Genomic DNA, 10988 nt, shown 5'->3' with positions numbered 1-10988 from the left:
TACAGGGAAATAGCCTGTAATAGCTACTCCAGAAAAGCTATTCCACAGCTGATCCTCAAGTTTGTGCTCTTCTACCACAGTCAGTGCCTTTTTAGTCCATATTAATAGTGGCTTAAGCTAAAGAGAAAATAAAACTCAAATACAGGAGCATCTATACAAGATGTTAGTCCAGAACAGCTTTTACATTTTAAATTCAGGCTCCAGTTCTTTTCAGAGTATGCCCAGAGAGCTTCATTTTTTTTATCTAACATAGGAAACTGGATCCAAATATTCTTAAAGAGATAAAATGAAATAGATGAAATGGAAACATCTGCCTAAAAAGTTAAGCTAAGCAAGTGTCAGGAAGAGGGTCACCTTGTAGCCTTGTTCTAACTTGTAGTTTACATTCCCACCTGTAGATGAGGAATCTTGACTTTTTCTTTAGGAAAAAAGTTGGTCACTGATTTGATCAATATTCACAGCAACAATTTAAGCAGCATCTGGGTGTAGCTAAAATTTTATAATAAAACACTTAAAACAGATGTAAAATGCCTATCAGTAAACATTCCAGACAATGTAAAATAATTGCATTAGACTGGCAAGCAACAGCTACAGTTTCTAACTCAGATGAGAGTTTCCTAGTGGTACTCTGACATATTTTCAGTGTTGGCAGCTCCAAAGCTATTCCATTATAAAGACTTAACTTCCTTGCTACATTTCTCAGAATGCCAGTTTTGATGTGAAAATGGTGAACATACTAAATAAGGTGCTTTTTTTCACTAAATAACAAACCTTTGTTTCTAAGATTAGAATGGCTGGTTTTCCTTTCTTGTTTTTATCGTATCTGTTCTTTTTATCTACCTGAATATGCATTTAAAGTTGAACAGTTATTTCTTTAGCGAATCTGAAAAAGCACGTAACAAGAGAGTTCAGCACTTTACCTCCCATTTGCCATGTGCACAGCTTAATAGCAATAGGTTGGCTCTGTCTCTCTCACAGGAAATAGGAGACCAAGGCCATGCTCCGTCACTAGTTGCTGACCACCAGCAAATGACCATATCTTGCACACAGTTTATTGCCAGGTGACGTTTCATCCTTCTACCTTCTGGTCCGGGTATATCAATGTAAGAAATCTGATGGAAAAAGAAAAAAATGCAGGAAATATTTCAGGTGATAAAAGAGCATAGCAGGAGCAATTGGGAGCATTTATTTTGGATGTGTGAAAGAGAATGTATATATAAATACACAGAGGACTGCGTACATATATCTTCATATACGCTGTCTGTAAATGTAAAAAATATCCCCTCAGACAGAAAAAGACATGCTCACACTTTTATCTACACGGGGAGGGGATTGGGAAGGAAAGGAATGTGAGTTAAAAAGGAATTTACTGCAATGACTCCAATCAATACCAAAATGTACAGTCATGGTTGCTTGACAGCATCGACCTACACACAGGATTTAAGCTTAGCCATATTAAATGACAAGTTCTGCAAAGCTGACCAGGGAGCTAAGGCTAGTGTTTAAGACATAATCAAATATTAAATATATTCCTACCGTGTTTGAGCAAACATATATCTTTCTTTTTCCTCCCTAAATTAAGGAATCCAGATACAAACATCCCCTTTGCAAGAGAATATATACTTTTCTGCATAATGTGGATGAGCTACAGCATCATGCGTAAAGTTTATGCAGCTCTTGAGAATTGTGCCTCTTCCTCGGGAAGGATTTGCAGAATTTATTATTCAAACTCTGTTATTTTGGAGCATGGTTATTTGAAAACATGAGCAGTGCACCATCTGGGTGACACATGCCAAGGAAATATAGATTGCACCGCATTTCTGCTTAAGGAATTAATGGAAGGTTGATAGCTAGGGGAAAAAAAAAACCCAACAAACTATCTTGCCATTGCTGGTCAGCAATAATCGAACCACTTTCTGGGGATTAAGCGCATGGCTAAGCCTACTGGACCAGACACTAGCAAAGGGCAGGGGGTCTTCTTATCAGAGAAATGCTTCTGGAGCCAGTCTCACTACATGACAGATTGCTTTCATATTCCTGTCTGCAAGGCAACAAAGGATGGCAGTAATGCGATAATGCCAGAGTGCAATGGGTGTTAAGAACCCGTTGCATTTATGTATTGTATTTAGTAAATAATCAGGCTCATCCAAATTGTGATCTCACCACTCAACCAAGGCCATTAAAATCAAGGTTAATGCTTTAATAATCCTTTGCTGTTTTTTTATATGGTCAAAAAGAACCCTTTTCTATTTGCATGGTCATAATATTATTGACCTCTTCATCCCCTGAATACACATCAAAAGGAACTGAAATCAAAGTAATTACCAATGTTGTTCTCTCATGGTAAACATTTAACTCCTTGTACTGTCTCCTCCTTCAGTAAATTGAAATGGATTAAAAAAAAAAGGCAGATGGGAAAAACTTGCAAAAGGTCAATATTTTCAGAATACCCTGTGTTTTACTTGTCAAAATATTCTTTAGAAGTGTGAAGATAAAACATACATAAAAGCTAACAGGTAGCTGATACCTGAATTAAAATTATATATAGTTAATTTGGTGACAACACATTTATTAGGATGGCAAAACACAAATACTTTCACAGATATTAATTACTGCTGTATTGCAGTGTTAACTGTTCATAACACTTTCACATGTAAGAACAGCCACAAATCTTTTGTAAACCTTTACATCTTGCATTAGACATGGCACTTTCAAACATGGACTGATGCCACTGAGAAAAGGAAAATGATAATAGGGGTTTTTATTATTTTGCTGGTCTTCAGGAGTGTAGTGACTCATACAGTAAGTCTTCCTTTCTATTTTTCACAGGGTAAATAAAATCCATGGTGGTACAGTTTAGAGGATGGAAAAAGGAATACTTCCACTTTGGTATGTATTGTGTAAAAACCCCAACTTTTGGTTAAATGTCAAACTATGAGGACGCCATGGTTGACTTGTTCTTATTAATAGCACTCTGTACTGCACAGTGTTGGGCAGTGTACTGCCCAGTGGTTGCCAGGTTGGATGAGGCTCTGAGCAACCTGGTCTAGTGGAAGGTGTCCCTGCTGCTGGCAGGGGGGTTGGAACTGGATGAGCTTTCAGGTCCCTTCCAACCCAAACAATTCTATGACTCTATGATTCCATGATTTTGCCCACCATGAATAAACGTGAAGTTGCCTCTGTCCAGGTATCAAAGAAACTAAATGTGAATATGACCAACCTTTAATTATATCAATTTATACGATTGTAAGCAAGCATTTTCCTCATTTTAGAACTGGGAATTTAAACCCAAATATTACGTATACTTTTCAAGGTCACACCAAATGTCAGAGGCAGAGATGAAGGCTACACTCAAATTTCCTGAATCTTGGCTCCATATTTTAACCCTGTGGTAGTTTTATACCAGTGCAATCTACCTTTTAATTCAATTTTGCTTGGGGAAAAAAAAAAATCAACACTAAGGAACTGTTTTTTCTAAAGTGTGAAGTTTGTACATTTGCAATTGAGGACCATCTTTCATTTCCTTTGTTACTACTGATAGTGACACTACTGTCGACTCTGTCTGTGATCTTTTAGCTTTTGTAAGTTTGACCAAATCCAGCCATGAAGAACTCTAATTCAATGCAGAGAGCTGACATAATATTATTGCAGTAATGAATAATACTTTCTGCTGGCTCACACTGGTGCAATTTTGAAGATAATAAAAATTATATTTAGCTGCCTAACTAGCAAGCCTCACACAAAAGAACATTCAATTAAAAAATGCAAATGCTTTTTTTTGGCTGGCAAAGAAATAATCCATAGCGATTCCCACTGATTTCAAGAGAAAGCAAAGTTAACATTGAACATGGAGGCGCTTCTAGAAGCTCAGCTGTGTCAGCAAAGAAGTGAACATAACAACCCTATTAAGGAGTATAGCAGATATTTCTGGTTTCCGAGGGCAGAGAGAGTTTTCTATGGATTAGGCTTTCCTTCTTTCCCAAGAAAAAAAATACCATAACCATTAGACTCAAAATGTGGCCAGAATGAAAATATATTTTCTAAAAATAAATAAACTAAGTAAGGAGCTATGACCCTCACAATTAAATGATGAAGGTAGTCTTCAGCTCACCACAGCTTCTTTGTTAACGTTTAGAGCTATTAAAAAAACCCCAACCCACAGCACACACCAGTCTTGCTTATAAAGCACAGCCTTAACAAACACCATAGGCCAGGCACAAACACACATCATTTTAAAGTAAACTACGTATCAGCTCAGTTCCTGGTGAACAGTGAACTGTCTCAAATCCACGTTATAGAGGTTGGATCAATCTCGCAAACACAAGTCATTGCTGAAAAGAGGCCCTGAACTGAAACAGCCTGGAAAATGTATTAGATATTCATCCTAGCAGAAAGTATTTCTACCAAGCAAGTTAAAACGTAATATGGCAAAACTTAACCTAAACATATCCTTAAAAAGCTTGTCTTGTAGATGCAAACTCCCTTATGTGAGGAAGCAAATTACTGAGGGGTCGTCAAGGGGAAAATATTTGCTAGCACAAGATTGTTTTCCTTAAAATTTATCTAGTCTGAAACAAATACAAACTCTCTCTTGCTTACTACATCTTTCTACTTTTCTTGGGCAAAGGCTTGTCTCTTCTACATTCGTGCAGCGAATTGGATGCAGCCCCTTTCCTACTCTGCCTGTTCAAAGTTAATTGCCGTTGGCTGATTATTTTTCCACACTGTTGTAGCGCCAAGCACTTCCACCTAAGGTCAGCCACTGCCCTGATGTCAAAGAGCTTATGGTCGAAATCAGTTAGGTCTACACAGCCCAATCCATCCAAGACACAGTGTAATTCAGTTTAAGATGAGCTGGTTTCTACTGACATCCAAACTGGCTACTTGAACGCTGGCTCAGCTAACTCCAGACTACCTTTCAGCTACTGCTGTGATGGTGGTATAGAAAGAGCCATCCATAAAGGGATGGAAAAAACCCAGTATTTTAACTTTCACTGTGTAAGCAGTGAATTGAGCTACAGAGGCACCAAGTCACTTGCATAAGGTCACATACATAGTTAGTCAGTGGTGAGAAAATCAGCTTCTACATCTTGAGTCCTAGCTCAGTCGCTTAATTGTAAAACCAACTCTCCCAACAATACGATTACTGTAACTAGAAGGAAAATTAAGATTTCTGCAAAGAATTACAGTAGTCTTGGAGCTCAAGACAGATGACTGAATTATCATAACTTCACGAATCCGTGTATGTCAGCTGAGGCACAGTAATTGACCATGTGTGCGTTTGTAGCCCTCAGCAAACAAGAGGTAAAACACATTAGCTTAAATCTTTTACACTGAGGTTTACCATTACAGATTTTGCTTCATGCTTGTTAGATGCTGAGAATGTGCAAAGGGTCAGTTACTGCTGCTCAACTGACACGAGGTAATCTGTTAAGCAGGAGTAAGTCAACTGTGTGTCTGAGCCCTTAACCTAAATACAGTAGAAAATTGGATCCCTCTTGGCACAGTATTTTAACTCATTAACTCAGAATGCCATGTAATTTTATTTATTTTTTTTTTTTTTTTACTTTTCAATAACTGCCCTTTTTATAATTTGAGCTGTTCTGGTCAGTTTTATAAAGGTTTGCAATTTATACTACTATACTATACCAGCGAGTACCAGTGATTCATAATGTAAAGTTACTGCAGTATTACAGTCACCACTGACAGCTATACCTTAAAGTCCAAACAAGAGAGTTTTTCCAGTCTTTTGTTTACATCTGAAGAATCCATCTTCTTTGCAAACTGAATAAAGCAGAGTTGGTTATGGTCCTCAAATGACAAGATGATGAAATTGTCTGTAAGAACAGCTGAAAAAACCAAAAAATTGTCACCACTGTAATACCTGTTTCCAGTAACAAAAAAAATCACTGAACCCTCCACTGAGACATTGCAAAAAGCAATTTTTTCAAGACAGTGTCTTAAATATTACACTGAAGCCTCTATAATCTCCTAAAAGACATCAATGTGTCATCCTGCCAGGACCTCCTTGGAAATGAGAAATAAAGCCTAGGGAGTACTCCGATTACATAAACCTGAATAAATTATCTCATATCAAGTTATCACTACATTCAAATATATGTTGTAAGCCCTTCCACATTCCTTTTCATCTTGGTTCAACCTTCCATTTTTTTTCTTTTTTTTTTTTTTTCCTTATGGTAACATCCACCAGTATTTTGGAAATGCACCTAATACAGCACTGCTTGTCTTAAGGATGGTAAATGTAAATTAGTACTGGAGGTGTACCTGGTATTTGGACATTGTAAGGTTCCAGGTGCTGCTGCAGACAACAAGCAGGATGTTACATAAAAGATTATCCTTTAGAGGGGTCACAAATTTGTTGAAAGCTTCACATGGGGGACCCAAACAATACATGTAGCCAAGATGGAACAGACTCCCTTGGAGTCTGGAGAAGTGCAGTGGAATCCCCGCTGTTATCATAAGGGAGTGCTAGACCAAAACAATTCAATATAAAAGTGAATAACTAATTTGACAAGGACAATTAATTAGACAATAGTATCTAGGATTTTTCCCAAGTGTTATCCAGTTATTCAAGCAGTGCCCACATTTAAAGAGATGTCTGAGAATGAAGTGAGTCATCAGGGTAACTAGTACGAGATCACTGAAGAACTGTTAATGAGAATTGGGTTTAAAGGAAAGCTAGCAAGGTGCTTTCACAAAGGACACTCAGAAACCTCTGCTAAAAGGAAAATGCCAAGCAAAGTGGAATTTGATTTAAAAACAAACAAACAAAACACTGCAGAACCACTCCTGAAAAACAAACAAAAAAAGCATTTGTGACTAATATCCTAGATTCTTAAACATATTCTATATATCCTTAAGTAGATTGACAGTTTAGTCTTACATATATAACCAGTGAAAACCGGTTACTCAGGCTTTGATTTGATTTCTTCTGATTTACAACCAGTTTCATTTTCCAATAGTCATGTACTGGCACCATTCTGAAGTATCTGGTATGCAAATACTAAAGGGTGAAGTTTAAAGCCAAATAATTGCCTTTGAAATGTAACATTACCACTAGTTTCATAAAAAAGAAGGAGAGGAGAGGAGAGGAGAGGAGAGGAGAGGAGAGGAGAGGAGAGGAAAGAAAGGAAAGGAAAGGAAAGGAAAGGAAAGGAAAGGAAAGGAAAGGAAAGGAAAGGAAAGGAAAGGAAAGGAAAGGAAAGGAAAGGAAAGGAAAGGAAAGGAAAGGAAAGGAAAGGAAAGGAAAGGAAAGGAAAGGAAAGGAAAGGAAAGGAAAGGAAAGGAAAGGAAAGGAAAGGAAAGGAAAGGAAAGGAAAGGAAAGGAAAGGAAAGGAAAGGAAAGGAAAGGAAAGGAAAGGAAAGGAAAGGAAAGGAAAGGAAAGGAAAGGAAAGGAAAGGAAAGGAAAGGAAGAAACGGTGATAAAGTATCTGACATGGCAAGGTGGAAGCTATAACCCAGATCCTAAATACACATGGAAATTCAAAGCCATTGAGTAGAGCATCCTTAATATGTACACAGTTAAAATATTTTTATTTCCTCACAGATATAGTTTAGGTTAAAGATGACCTACAGCACACCTCAGCTGCTTCTGAGATGTGTTTTGGTGGAAGGAAAGAAAGCAGGATTCAAAGATCCCCGGGCAGGTGTGAAGGACACTGACTGCCTCTTGATTTTCAGTATGTGTGGTCGTCCAGGCAGGAGTGGAGACCAGATCGACAGGAATCCAACTATGGGCAGAGCTGGTCATTATTCAGAGAGGACCCATACGCTGCCTTTTTTACCCCAAAAAGGCAGGCAGTGTACTTCATATTCTGCATACTAGTGCTGCAAGAGCTCAGTGCCACAAAATAATTTAGAAAATAAGAAATACTATTTTCATTTAAGAAAGCAATTTTGAATTAAATTTGATTTGAAATTTTGCTTACAAATAATAAAAATCAGGAGGACTTTATTAGAGGCCGGAGGATTACAAATGTGATCTTAATTGTGTATTTTGTGCACACAACCTGACCTTTATGCCAAATGTTAAGAGGGCATGCTACCCTGAGTTAGAATTACATTTCATAAGTAATTTTGGTAGACTGTAATCTTGTCCATTTCTACATACACACAATTGTTAAAACAAGAACTATTATTTTTATACAGGCTTCTTGCATTAAATATGGAATTTCTTTTGGTCAACTTTATAACCCCAACCCTAATTCCAAACTAGATCTGGAAAGACATGCAACGACGTTGGATTAAATTAAATTTATTGTAGGATAACATTATGTCGTAGTTGTCACATAAGGATGGTTTGGTATCAAAATCTGTATTTTCAACACTATTTGTGCAGGTAAAAAATGTATCTTCTCTTGGTGTTCATGGAAAATAAACCCTTTCTTGCTTTATTATTGCTTTAGTTGTAAGCTTTTTTAATTAGTAGGATTTTAAAAAAAAATATTTGCATTTGTATGCCATATTAAGCCAATGTAAGGCAAGGTATGTAGAATTTAATTACATATATATTATTTATTAATTTTATTTTAAAGACAGAGTATTCTAAATAAGTTCTACAAATAACTTCAATTTGGGTATAACATTAGCTTCCACATTTTCCTACTTTTGTCACCTGAAAGTATGAAATCCTCCATCTGGAAACAGAGGGCAGAAAAATCTGTGATGGAATTAGTAACATCGTAACTTAAGTGAAGTGTGGAAAAAAGGAATCAAGACATTAAACATAGTTTACACTCTCTGTGTAATCAGTGGATAAAAAATGAGGTTAGGGCTATTTTTTTTATACTAAAGATTCTACTAACATTAGATTCTACTAACATACTCATATTAATGTTATTTTTCAAGATTCAACTACAATATACTGCTAAGAAAAGATCAGAGGGACACAGTATTGCAGTTTTCTTAAATAGCCAGGCCAATATTCAATAGCTGCCTGAGTATGGAATAAAATAAATCATTAAAGATCAAAGCTAAATCTAGCATATATTCTTATTAAAAGGATGTCATTTGGGTCTCCTTTTTAACAATTTGGAAGATAAGGCACGTGTAATTTGGCTCACACCAACATTCCATATTCTTGATCATGCAGATGCCAAGATACAGGCATCTGGTTGGGTTCTCTGTAGAGACACACTGACTATAGTAACAGAAAATGGGTACATTTTCATCAGTACTCTTCTGCATGAAACTAAAATTTCACTTTTAGCAGTCTCTGGTTAATAATGACAGTGAGATTCTGGAAATCTAGAAACTAAATCAGAACACCTCCAGGTAACTAATGTTATCCAGCCTTTTTAAAGAAGTAAATATTTCAATTATCCCATGTAAATAATCAGTTGGCTAATGTTTGGTTCTGTCCCATTTTCCCCACTTATGAAACAAACATGACAAGTTCAAATGGTGTGTTCACAGCGATTAAAACGTGTAAGAAACTGAATTTTAGAAACCCATTCAGTATTTGACAAGCCTGAAAACTTTGATGTTAAATATTATTCTTAAAGTGTTCTTAGTCCCGAGGGTGGTAACTATGGCTTTACATGCAATTACTTGTTGTGTTTGCAAGTCCCCAGTGGCAATAATTAGTCTACCTGTTGACATACTGTTTCTCTACTCTATTGTTAATGTAGGCAATTGATTTGCACGTGGGTGTAATTACCATCACTGATGGTGTCGGAGATGAGCTTCCCCACCAGGGTCCTGTCAATCACCACTTTCTCCAGCTGTGGCCCAGAAAGGCTTAGGGACACCAAGATACCTGAGTGAAAGAGGAGCTAAATCCAAATAGTGAGAAAACAAGACCGTTAATAAAGTGAAAAGTTCCAAGGTACATATTAGCAGCTGTCCATTACGTAGTAATCTAATTTTCAAAATTACAAAAAAAGACTTATCGTTGATGTGAAGATGTCTCCTAATGACTTTGAAAAGCTTTTCCAATGAAAGGGAGAGGTGTAACATGACCCTGAATTAGACAGGTACAAGAATTACAATTGCTGAACACTTGAAGATGTGTGCTAAATCCTCAAACATTGCAGAAAATGTACTGAATTAGTTTGTTACAAACAGAGTTAAAAATTCAGCCCTGAATGAGGAAAGGAATGACACTGATCACTCTTACCATCCATGGACCTGATTTTTTCTGTATAAAATAACTGCATAGCCTGCACGAAAAAAACATAAAGCTGGGCTTCATGTGGTTTTATATTATTATCACAGATTAAAAGCACCTTTTTGCTGTCCTTGTTATTTCTGATAATTCATATATTGTTTAACTTAAGTAACAGTGCCCTACCACAGCAATAGCTGTGGGTTCCTGATAAATCTATATACTGCTTGGCATAAGCTTACAGACGTCTCTCTTAGAAAGAAGGAATTTAAACCACTGGACAGAAGAGTCAGAGGCTTATTTCAGAGTTAACTGAATATTTCTGCCTAATTAATCTCAATTAAGTAATACATTTAATCTTGAAGACTAAGTCACAGTATTTATCAGCTCCTTCTGATGCCGTATCTTGCATGAGAGAAAGAATGCTCAGTGGGAAGAGTTATAAAAACTATTTAGAATTAAACCTTTAAACTGAGTCATATTCTGAATGCAGGTCTTACAGCACAAAAATTCAGAAAATAAACTCCATAAAATTCCCTGCTCCAGTGTGAGTTGACCTCACTTTGCCAAGTTATTCCAGTAGCAGGAGGATACAAAAAGCTTTATGAGAGAGATTGTTTTCTTAATAATCTGGTAAAAGATAAAGTCAGGGGAGTATAAAAAAAAATCTGACCATAGTAATTGTTTAACTCATTGCCAACCTTGGGCTCTACAGAAACCTTGATGTAAAAACAGTGATGAAAAAAATCACTACAGTGACTCAGATCTTCACCTGCAGTATTGAAAACACAAGTGTACTTTAATTCATCTTCCAGTGCCACCTCAGATCCTGCAAGTTGCTAGATCAGACGACCTCAGCCT

The 10988-nt window shown here is 36.7% G+C and overlaps 1 protein-coding gene across 1 annotated transcript in view; it reads right to left on the bottom strand.

Annotated features, from left to right (window-relative positions):
• The window catches only part of WDPCP (WD repeat containing planar cell polarity effector), a gene marked incomplete at both ends in the record, with an annotated part of 65791 nt that overhangs the window by 41984 nt on the left and 12819 nt on the right, over positions 1 to 10988 (bottom strand). Inside the window, 3 exons of the mRNA XM_010174911.1 lie at positions 921 to 1112; positions 5716 to 5849; positions 9681 to 9795. Of these exons, the coding sequence (XP_010173213.1) occupies positions 921 to 1112; positions 5716 to 5849; positions 9681 to 9795 (441 nt within the window). The remainder of the gene's footprint in view (positions 1 to 920; positions 1113 to 5715; positions 5850 to 9680; positions 9796 to 10988) is intronic.

Source organism: Antrostomus carolinensis, unplaced genomic scaffold, assembly GCF_000700745.2.
Source record: "Antrostomus carolinensis isolate BGI_N321 unplaced genomic scaffold, ASM70074v2 scaffold9199, whole genome shotgun sequence".
Lineage (NCBI taxonomy): Eukaryota > Metazoa > Chordata > Aves > Caprimulgiformes > Caprimulgidae > Antrostomus > Antrostomus carolinensis.
Note: the sequence above shows the minus strand (reverse complement) of the source record. Positions and strands in the feature narration are given on the sequence as shown.